General features: G+C 44.0%; 1 protein-coding gene across 1 annotated transcript; it reads left to right on the top strand.

The window, feature by feature from the left end:
* Window positions 1-8,562: 8,562 nt before the first annotated feature.
* Window positions 8,563-9,592, top strand: LOC115482414 (transcription factor HES-5-like). The gene is made up of 3 exons (XM_030222161.1): window positions 8,563-8,756; window positions 8,869-9,049; window positions 9,360-9,592. Exons 1-3 carry the CDS (start codon window positions 8,694-8,696, stop codon window positions 9,590-9,592), a joined length of 477 nt encoding a protein of 158 aa, XP_030078021.1. The 5' UTR covers window positions 8,563-8,693.
* Window positions 9,593-11,774: the final 2,182 nt, after the last annotated feature.

Genomic DNA, 11,774 nt, shown 5'->3' with positions numbered 1-11,774 from the left:
GATCAGGGGTCCTCACTCATTTTAAAAGGGGTGGGAAGGGGAGCCAACAAAATATCTGCCACATTGAGCTGGCACACTGCAACCCCTCCAACTTCTTTTGTTCAGCACTCCCCCCCCCCGTTACCTCGTGCTGCAAGTCTTCCTCTCAACCCCCACCTTGTACCACCAATCAATTTCTCTTAGCCACCCCCCCCCCCCACACACACACTTTCTGTTTCTCAGCCCCCATTTGAGCCAGTGGTATCTGTGGGTGTTGATCGTTCCCTTTTAACTCCCCCACCTTATGCCACCAACCCATACCTCTCTGTCTTTCTCTCTACCCCCCCCCCCCCCCCCCCCGTGACCAATCTCTCTTTCTCAACAGGTCCCTACCCTGTCTCATCATTGTCTCCTTTAATTAAAACAAAGTCTGAGGTTTGATACAGATTGTGCTTCCTCCAGTCTTGTGCTGTCCTGGACAGAAGCCTGTAAATTCTCCCATCTCATACACAAGATTAATATCCATCCCTCAGAATTCCCCCAACATATACATCCTGAAGTCCCAGAAGACCCCCCCCCCCCCCATGGTCCATTCCTCTCCCATCCTCATATATAGGGAGTGGAGGATGGTTAGGGCACTGGTCTTGCAATCCAGAGGTGGCCAGTTCAAATCCCACTGCTGCTCCTTGTGATCTTGGGCAAGTCACTTAACCCTCAGGTGCAAACTTAGATTGTGAGAAATATCCAGAGTACCTGAATGTAACTCACCTTGGGCTACTACTGAAAAAGGTGTGAGCAGAATCTAAATAAATAAATATGATCCCTCCTAGAGCCTAATGGTTAGAACAGTGGGCTGAGAACCAGGGAAGTCAGATTCAAATCCCACCACCACTCTTTGTGATCCTGGGTAAATCACTTAACTCTCCATTGCCTCAGGTACAAATTTAAGTCCTTTTGGGACAGAAAAATACTTAGTATCTCTGAATGTAACTCACCTTGAGCTACTAGGAAGGAGGTATGACCTCAGTCCAAAAATATGCACATCCCCTGCTGACTCCCTCCTGCCATCCTGATCTTCCTACTTTCTCAACCACATCCCTCCTTCCCACAACTCAGGATTCATATCTACAAAGGCTGATAGGCTAGCACACGTCCATTCTTCTCTGCCCTTTGGGCATCTGGCAGTTGGCACAAACTGTATTGTCTGCTCCCAGAACCTGTCTGCTCTGTTGCATGCTACTTTGAGTTACCAGCTGTTGAGTGTGGAGGGAAATATTACTACTACTAATAATAATCATTTTTATAGTGCTACTAGACATATGCAGTGCTGTACACATTATATGCAGGTACTTTCTCTGTCCCTAGAGGGCTCACAATCTTATGTTTTTGTTCCTGGGGGCAATGGAGGGTTAAATTACTTGCCTACAGTTACAAGGAGCTACAGTGGGAATTGAACGCAGGTTGCCAGGATCAAAGTCTGGTGCACTAACCACTAGGCTACTCCTCCACTAGCAACATTCCATGTAGAATCTCAAATAATAGCAACATTCCATATAGAATCTCAGGAAATGGGACCTCGTAATGCTGCCTTTCTGTGGTTTTTGCAACTACATTCAACCTGGTTTACATAGTATATACAGATACTTCTTTGTACCTGGGGCAATGGAGAGTTAAGTGACTTGTCCAAGGTCACAAGGAGCTGCAGTGGGAATCAAGCCCAGGTTGCCAGGATCAAAGTCTGCTGCACTAGCCATTAGGCCACTCCTCCCTCAACATATCACTACTCCCAGGACCACTTGTTAAGGTTAGTGGTGCCAGCATGATGTGGCACCTTCAAAATATAGCACTAGAGATTGTTTATGAGGCAAATCTGAACCTGTGGGCTCCTTTGGCCACCTTCAGACTTCTCTGACCCCCCCCTCCCCCAGACCACATAGACTGCTGAATTCCCTCCTCCTGCCTGACTGCAGGGACCTTCCCCAAATAAAATATGACCACAATGGGGGCCATACTAGGGATCCAAGGGGGCTGCCACAACTTATGAGCCCTGCATAGGAGATCACTGCTGTGGATTCAACATAGGGACGGATGGACAAACAAAGACAGATGGACAGACCCTCCTGAATTAGTACTATCACTTGCACAGAACATACCTAGAATCCTGTCCCCTATATATACTTCTCTGGCCACATACTAATGCGTGAGTCTCCTTTTCAAAGCTGTTTCCCACACTCAGTGAGCAATCAGAGCCGTTTCCAAAACAAGAGAAGTGTGGCACATTAAGCTGTGAAGGGGCAGCAGAGCATCTGGAGGCTGCAGCACAATAGAATCAGAGGAAAGTTTGCTTCAAGCCAAGGAAGATGTTCAATGGATCTTGTCAATAAATTACTTTCCTCTGGCAGCTGCCGCAGCAAACACCATATTAATCTGAATCCGTTGGTAGTACAGGGAAAGCTAGCTGAAATCAGGAGCACACTTCCAGTGTGATCATTGCTGTCAAGGACTTTTCAATTAGCAATTTTTTATTTATTTATTGCATTTGTATCCCACATTTTCCCACCTCTTTGCAGGCTCAATGTGGCTTACAATACATCATGAGTACATAAGTACATAAGTAATGCCATACTGGGAAGAGACCAAGGGTCCATCGAGCCCAGCATCTTGTCCACGACAGCGGCCAATCCAGGCCAAGGGCACCTGGCAAGCTTCCCAACGTACAAACATTCTATACATGTTATTCCTGGGATTTTGGATTTTTCCAAGTCCATTTAGTAGCAGTTTATGGACTTGTCCTTTAGGAAACCGTCCAACCCCTTTTTAAACTCTGCTAAGCTAACCGCCTTCACCACATTTTCCGGCAATGAATTCCAGAGTTTAATTACACGTTGGGTGAAGAAAAATTTTCTCCGATTTGTTTTAAATTTACTACACTGTAGTTTAATCGCATGCCCCCTAGTCCTAGTATTTTTGGAAAGCGTGAACAGACGCTTCACATCCACCTGTTCCACTCCACTCATTATTTTATATACCTCTATCATGTCTCCCCTCAGCCGTCTCTTCTCCAAGCTGAATAGCCCTAGCCTCCTTAGTCTTTCTTCATAGGGAAGTCGTCCCATCCCCGCTATCATTTTAGTCGCCCTTCGCTGCACCTTTTCCAATTCTACTATATCTTTCTTGAGATGCGGCGACCAGAATTGAACACAATACTCAAGATGCGGTCGCACCATGGAGCGATACAACGGCATTATAACATCCTCACACCTGTTTTCCATACCTTTCCTAATAATACCCAACATTCTATTCGCTTTCCTAGCCACAGCAGCACACTGAGCAGAAGGTTTCAGCATGTTGTCGACGACGACACCCAGATCCCTTTCTTGGTCCGTAACTCCTAACGTGGAACCTTGCATGACGTAGCTATAATTCGGGTTCTTTTTTCCCACATGCATCACCTTGCACTTGCTCACATTAAACGTCATCTGCCATTTAGCCGCCCAGTCTCCCAGTCTCGTAAGGTCCTCTTGTAATTTTTCACAATCCTGTCGCGAGTTAACGACTTTGAATAACTTTGTGTCATCAGCAAATTTAATTACCTTGCTAGTTACTCCCATCTCTAAATCATTTAGTGAAGAGTAGTGAAGATACATAACAGAAGGATCTTGGGTAACATGGTAGTAGTTTGACAAGCAAATATTATAAGACAATACTGGATATATGTATAGGAGTTCACATTTGTTGATCTTTGTGATATGCCTTGTTAAAGAGATGGGTCTTCAGTAGTTTGTGGAAGTTCATTTGAAATAACATGGGAAGCATCAATGACATATCACATGTTTTCTGTCATTTATTTTACCTGGAACAACCTGAAATTTCATTTGTTTTTATGAGTCATAAATAGTGTGCACTTTTCTGAAAGCGTTTGCATGATTGGGAAATAGTTCAAAGGTTATGGAAAAGTGCACATATGTGTACATTATTTGTGTATGCACACATTAATGGGAAAGAGTGCACACTATTATGGAAGAGTGCATACGCTTTCCTAAAAGTGTACACAAGTGTGTGTTATTCAGGGCTGGTCTTAGCAATTGCGGGGACCTGTGCAGACCAGTTCAGTGGGGCCCACGCCCCCTGGTCCCATGCCCACGCCCATGCACCCCCACCCCCTGCCTGTGCATCCCACCCCCCACCATAAGCCATAATTTATCAGAGTTTAAAAGGAGGTTTCGAACTCTCGGAACCCCACCTCACCCTGTACCTTGATGTGCATCCACCACGTTTCAGTAGAGAGCAGCAGACAGCGGCAGTGATTTTCATATCCTGTCAGCTGCCAAGCCCAGAGCCTCCTCGCTGCTGCATCCCACCCCCTTTTGATGTCACTTCCTGCTTCTGCAAGGGTAGGATGCAGCAGCGAGGAGGCTCTGGGCTCAGCAGCTGACAGGATATGAAAATCACTGCCGCTGTCTGCCGCTCTCTACTGAAACATGGTGGAAGGTACGGAGCAGGGAGGTGTTCCAAGATAGAGATGCGGGGCCCCTAGCAGTGCGGGGCCCTGTGCAACCGCCCCTGTCGCCCCTGCCTAAGACCGGCCCTGGTGTTATTTGTGTGTGCATGCACTAATGGGAAAGAGTACACATTCTTCCTGAACAATTCACACTCTTTAAAGAGTATTTGCTCTCTCAGTGCACATAATTGTGAATCTTCACGCACATGTGAATAGTGCATGAATGTGCACACTATTACATAAGTACATAAGCATTACCATACTGGGACAGACTGAAGGTCCATCAAGCCCAGTATCCTGCTTCCAACAGTGGCCAATCCAGGTCACAAGTACCTGGCAAGATCTCAAAACAGTACAATACATTTTATGCTGCTTATCCTAGAATAAGCAGTGGATCTTCCCAAGTCCATCTTAAGAATGGCTTATGAACTTTTAGGAAATTATCCAAACCTTTTTTTAAACCCTGCTAAGCTAACTGCTTTTACCACATTCTCTGGCAATGAATTCCAGAGTTTAATTACTCATTGAGTGAAGAAATATTTTCTCTGATTCATTTTAAATTTACTACTTAGTAGATCCATTGCGTGTCCCCCTAGTCCTAGTATTTTTAGAAAGGGTAAACAAATGATTCACATCCACCCATCCCACTCCACTCAGTATTTTATTTACCTCTATCATATCTCCCCTCAGCCATCTCCAAATGCCTCTGTGGTACTATGTAAGCCACATTGAGCCTACAATTAGGTGGGAAATGTGGGATACAAATGTAATAAATAAATAAATCTCTTCTTCAAGCTGAAGAGCCCTAGCTGCTTTAGCCTTTCCTCAATAAGGAAGTCATCCCATCCCCTTTATCATTTTCTTCACCCTTCTCTGTATCTTTTCTAATTCTGTGTTATCTTTTTTGAGATGTGGTGACCAGAACTGCAAACAGTATTTGAGGTGCAGTTGTGCCATGGAGCAATACAAAGGCTTTATAATATTTTCAGTTTTGATTTCCATTCCTTTCCTAATAATTGCTAACATTCTATTTGCTTTCTTAGCCATCGCTGCACACTGAGAAGAGGATTTCAATGTATCATCAACAATGATGCCTACATCCCAGTCCTGGTCAGTGACTCCTAACGTGGAACCTTGCATTACCTAGTTGTAATTTGGGTTCCTCTTTCCCACATGCATCATTTTGCACTTGCTCACATTAAACATCATCTCCCATTTAGGTGCCCAGTCCCGTAAGTTACTCTTGCAATTTTTTACAGTCCTCTTGTGATTTAACAACTTTGAATAACTGTGTCATCGGTAAATTTACCTCACTAGTTATTCCCATCTCTAGATCATTTATAAATATGTTAAAAAGCAGAGGTCCCAGCACAGATCCCTGGGAACCCCACTATCTATCCTTCTCAATTGAGAACACTGACCATTTAACCCTACTCTCTGCTTTCTTTATTTTAACCCGTTTTTAATCCACAATAGCACAAGACCTCCTAGGAGTGGCCTAGTGGTTAAGGTGGTGGACTTTGGTCCTGGGGAACTGAGTTCAATTCCCACTTCAGGCACAGGCAGCTCCTTGTGACTTTGGGCAAGTCACTTAACCCTCCATTGCCCCATGTAAGCGGCATTGAGCCTGCCATGAGTGGGAAAGCGCAGGGTACAAATGTAACAAAAATAAAATAGATACTAGTGGAGATTCTACATGGAATGTTGCTGTTCTACATGGAATGTTGCTATTCTACTAGCAGCATTCCTTGTAGAAGGCTGTGCAGGCTTCTGTTTCTGTGAGTCTCATGTCCTGCACGTACGTGACGTCAGACTCACAGAAGCAGAAGCCTGCTGTGGCCACATTGGTGATCTGCAAGGGCTGACTTCTACATGTTGCTAGTGGAATAGCAACATTCCATGTAGAATCTCAAATAGTAGAGGAGTGGCCTAGTGGTTAGGGTGGTGGACTTTGGTCCTGAGGAACTGAGTTCAATTCCCACTTCAGGCACAGGCAGCTCCTTGTGACTCTGGGCAAGTCACTTAACCCTCCATTGCCCCATATAAGCCACATTGAGTCTGCCATGAGTGGGAAAGCGCAGGGTACAAATGTAACAAAAAACAAATCCAATGACTTTCTGATTTTCTCAGGAGTCTTTCATGGGGTACTTTGTCAAATGCCTTTTGAAAATCCAGATAAACAATATTGACCATCTCACCTTTAGCCACATGTTTATTCACCCTTTCAAAGAAATGTAGTAGATTGGTGAGGCAAGATTTTCCTTGACTAAACTCATGTTGGTTTTGTCTCATTTTTCTATTCCTACCTTTATGCTCTGTAATTTTGTTCTTTAGAATAGTCTCTACCATTTTGCCTGACACCAGTGTCAGGCTCACTGGTCTATAATTCCCCCAGATCACCTCGGGAACCCTTTAAAAAAAATTGGTGTTACATTGGCCACTCTCCAATCTTCTGGTACCATGCTTGATTTTAAAGCTAAATTACATATTACTAACGATAGCTCTGCAAGTTCCTGTTTCAATTCTATCAGTATTTATGCAATAGCTGGGGGGGGGGGGGGGGGGGGGGGGGGTGGAGGGGCAGGGTTGAGGCAGGCCACTTAAAAAGGTCTATAGAGTACAAAGAAATTCAGCCACTCTCCATACCTTCTACCTGTAAGCTGGGCCACCATTAAAGCAGGCACAGAAATAGTGATGTAGTCACCGTTTAAATGTACATTCCTTAAGACCATTTAAATGTCTAGTGCTACTGAATATACAAATAAGTTTTGCTACCACATTTTACAGCTACTCACTATCCACCCTCTGTATAATTTATCTGCATTGCATGCTGCTGCATTCTGATTGAGCCCCTAACATGCTTCTTCTGCAGTTCAAGAGTAAATCTGAGGGATGGCGTCTGCCCTAACTCTATAAACTCTGTCCTAATGACAACCCATCTTGTCCCCATCTATATATCTGCACTTGTCCCCTCGGCTACATAGAAAAGCATTTGCACCATATCTATGCTGTTTGAATGTTCTATTGCGTTGCTTATTAGGCGTTTCATTGGTATTGTATCTATGATGTTTGAATATTCTTCCATGCTGTCTATTGTCCTGACATCATATTTCCAAGTTTATCTCATTTATTCCCTATGAGGAAAGGCTCTTCAGCTTGGAGAAAAGGCGGCTGAGGGGAGATATGATAGAGGTCAATAAAATAATGAGTGGAATTGAATGGGTAGATGTGAAGCGTCTGTTTACGCTTTCCAAAAATACTAGGACTAGGGGGCATGCGATGAAGCTACAATGTAGTAAATTTAAAATGAATCGGAGAAACATTTTCTTCACTCAACGTGTAATTAAACTCTGGAATTTGTTGCCAGAGAATGTGGTAAAGGCGGTTAGCTTAGCGGAGTTTTAAAAAGGTTTGGACAGCTTCCTAAAGGAAAAGTCCATAGACCATTATTAAATTGGCTTGGGGAAAATCCACTATTCCTGGGATAAGCAGTATAAAATGTTTTGTACTTTTTTTGGGATCTTGCCAAGTATCTGTGACCTGGATTGGCCACTGTTGGAAACAGGATGCTGGGCTCAATGGACCTTTGGTCTTTCCCAGTATGGCAATACTTATGTACTTATATTTATACTTGCTCATTTTACTATTGTTATGTTAACAAAATTGTAAGTTTTATGTTAAACCGGACCTGCTGTATTGGGTGAATTTGTTCATAAAGGGGATAATAAATCCCAATAAATATATATTTTTTAAAAAGTTAGGAAGGGTTGAGGCGTTATTTCTCTCCAACGTCCACATGCGAAATCTCACAAGCTTGTGTTTAACACACTTTCACACCAGAGCCTGCTGCTAAAGTGAGCCCAGGCTTGGGTAAGACCGTTTCATGCAGGTAAAACCTTTACAAGATCAGTGGAGCATCATTTCCCCGCAATCTGCCGTCTCTTCTCCCACAGTATCCTTCTATTGTGCTGCAGCCTCCAGATGCTCTGCTGCCCCGTCACAGCTTAATGTGCCACACTTCTCTTGTTTTGGGAACAGCTCTGATTGGTCGCCGAGTGTGGGAAACAGCTTTGAGCAAGAGACCCACACTCTAGTATGCGGCTGCAGGAGTATAAATAGGGGACGGGGCACGGGGGTCCCTTCATCAGACACTGATCAGCTGGCTTTACGTTCACCGCTTTGTTCATAAACCCTTCTTCACATCTTGGGCGAGATGGCTGGTCGCAAGAGCTTAGCGCGCAATTCCGAGAGCAGCGCAGAGAAGTCAATGAAAAAGGTAACTTTTGCACTTAGCTCCTGTCTGTGGTTGATCAGGCCAGAGAAGGAGTCACTTGCAGTTTCTGGTTTTCAGCTTCGGGGTTTCACTGATTCTCTTGTGTCTCCTGCAGCTGAGGAAGCCGGCAGTGGAGAAGCTGAGGCGGGATCGCATCAATAACAGCATCGAGCAACTCAGGCTGTTGCTGGAGACGGAGCTCCAGAGACATCAGCTCCCTTCCAAACCAGAGAAAGCCGACATCCTGGAACTGGCAGTGAGCTACCTGAGACGGCACCAGCAGGAGGCAGCAAAGAGTGAGTGTTCAGCAGTACTGAGTTTAAACCCTGAAAAAACCTTAATAATCCTTTCCCCCGTAGACTCAGGGGCCAGAAATATTAAAGGGCTTTGTTCCTTTAGCTGTTTAGTTCATCTGGCCCCTGGTTATATAGTAAAGGACAGCATTTAAGGGTCAGCATTACTTTGTTAGAACCCGGGACTAATCCCTGTATATTAGTAACATTTCAGCAATACAGTTAAGGGCCAATTATAGTCTTTCCCATCTACCCTTCTCTGTGCTCTAACATGTGCAGGACACTAAATCTCCCTTTTTTTCTTCCCTAACAGCTGTAACATCTGGCAGTGGGAGCTACAGAGAAGGCTATTGCAGCTGCCTACAGGACTCTCTTCACTTTCTCTCCCTGGGTCCAGAGACAGAGACTCAGCTGAGGCTACTGAGTGAGCTCCAGAGATCTCCGGCTGCAGCAGAGGGCCAGGAGCACCCCAAGTTTTCAGCCTGTCACCCCAGCCCTAAGCAGGCAGTTCAGCACAGCAGCAAGAGCCTGTGGAGACCCTGGTGAGGAAGGGACAGGTGCAGGTGGAGGGAGCTGGGGCTTCTGTGCAGACCGTCTCACCTCCCAGTGCTGGACATGTTCCTACTTCTGTGTTCTGGACTTTCTCCATAAGACTTTTATTGCCAAATGTATTTCATTTAAAGGAATTATTGGAATGTTGATTTGTAGCATGGAATGTCGCTACTATTTGGGTTTCTGTTGGGTACTTGTGACCTGGCTTGGCCACTGTTGGAAACAGGATACTGTGCTACATGGACCATTGGTCTGATCCAGCGTGGCTATTCTGAAGTTCTTATATGAATATATACTAATATCCTTATAGGATGGTCATTTTGTATTACAATATTTGATATAAACTGCAAATCAGTTAATGCAGTTCAATATTTATATATGATGTTTAAAATCCATATGACATTGGATTTCACTGTGTTATGCTCAGGGCAGACATGATTTTACAATATTTGTAACTTCTTAGGTGATACAAGCATTGAAAAGCGATGTTACACCTAGAGTGAGATGGCAGTGCCAGGTATTTTGAAATGAGCTATGACTTCTGAGAAGTAGAACCCTCATGTCTTTTTATAACTCAGAGAAGGGTTAAAAAAAGCTTCGGCATTTTGCGTTTTATTTTTATTTTTGTACTTTTCATTCCCTACTGTTTCATATGAAGCAAAAGAATATGCCTAAAATTAGTGACTTTTGGATGATATATTTACCTTTAAAAAGAAGCTTTCAGAGACCAGACTAGACTAGAATTTTTCATTGGATCTGTGTCTCCGCAGCGCTGGGCACGTCCGGTATGTGCTATAAAATGAAGATAATGCAGATGTTTTTCATGTGCCGACTGTTGTACAATATTTGTGCGATAGAAAAATCTCTTTGCTGTATTAAGATGCAAAGCATCACGATTGTTTTCTTTAATAAAAGAAACAAAGAAATCTTTGGGCCTGACTGCCTAATGACATTTATTCTAACTATTTATATCACTTGTTATAATCTGCCCTGCTGGCTATGAAACCAGGCCAAGCAAAGCAGTGCACTGCAAAATTAAATAAATAAAATCCTATAAAATCCTATGCCTCCTCTCTTCCTTCCCGTTCACATTAATTGATTTGATTTGCTTACTTTATTTATTTTTTGTCTATTAGATTGTAAGCTCTTTGAGCAGGGACTGTCTTTCTTCTATGTTTGTACAGCGCTGCGTATGCCTTGTAGCGCTATAGAAATGCTAAATAGTAGTAGTAGTAGTAGTAGTAGGAAAAGCTAAGGGCCCCTTTTACAAAGGCGTGCTGAAAAATGGGCTGCGGAAGTATAGATGCATGTTTTGGGCGTGCACAGAATCATTTTTCAGCGCGCCCGTAAAAAAATGCCTTTTTTTAAAAAAAGGTTTGCAGAAAATGGTCGTGTGGCAAAATGAAAATTGCCACGCGTCCATTTTGGGTCTGAGACCTTACCGCCAGCCACTGACCTAGTGGTAAGGTCTCATGCGGTAACTGGGCGGTAATAGTATGCGCGCCTAGAATGATAATTACTGCCCAGTTACCACCCACGCACCAGAAAATAAAAATATTTTCCGGCGCACCTAGCGGACGCGCATCAAAAATGAAATTACTGCAAGAGCCACACGGTGGCTGGGCAGTATCTCAAACCTGACGCGCATTGGGCACGCATAGGCGCCAACACGGTTTAGTAAAAGGGCCCCTAAGTGAATCCAGCTCTGCCCTGTCTAAGATCCTCATTTTATAAAAGAAGCAGTGCTATGGAGGAGTAACCTAATGGTTAGATCAGTGCATTCAGAACCAGCAGAGCCCAATTTGAATTCCACTGCAGCTCCATGTGATCTTGGGCAAGTCGCTTTAACCCTCCATTGTCGTAAGTAGGAACTTAAATTGTGAGCCCTCCAGGGACATAAAATGCCTACAGAATCTGAATGTGCACCCGTTTGATAACATTTGGGCTTCCAGGTGGTATACAAGAAATTAAATAAAAACTGTATGATCATTAATTAAGACTCTGTGTTTGTAAAAGTGCATGCAAGCTTGGTTTCGGCATAGCCATGGGTGGGCCAGGGCCCACCCTATTTGGACTCTGGCCCACCCAAAATTGTGCACTCTTGCTATGGCGTGCAGAGCTCCTCAAGCCCAGTCAGCTGAAGATTTCCTCCTTCTCAGGCAGCCAGTGCTCTTTC

The sequence above is a fragment of the Microcaecilia unicolor genome, chromosome 13, assembly GCF_901765095.1.
Source record: "Microcaecilia unicolor chromosome 13, aMicUni1.1, whole genome shotgun sequence".
NCBI classification, from domain to species: Eukaryota; Metazoa; Chordata; class Amphibia; order Gymnophiona; family Siphonopidae; genus Microcaecilia; species Microcaecilia unicolor.
This window is presented reverse-complemented; position numbering and strand designations above follow the sequence as displayed.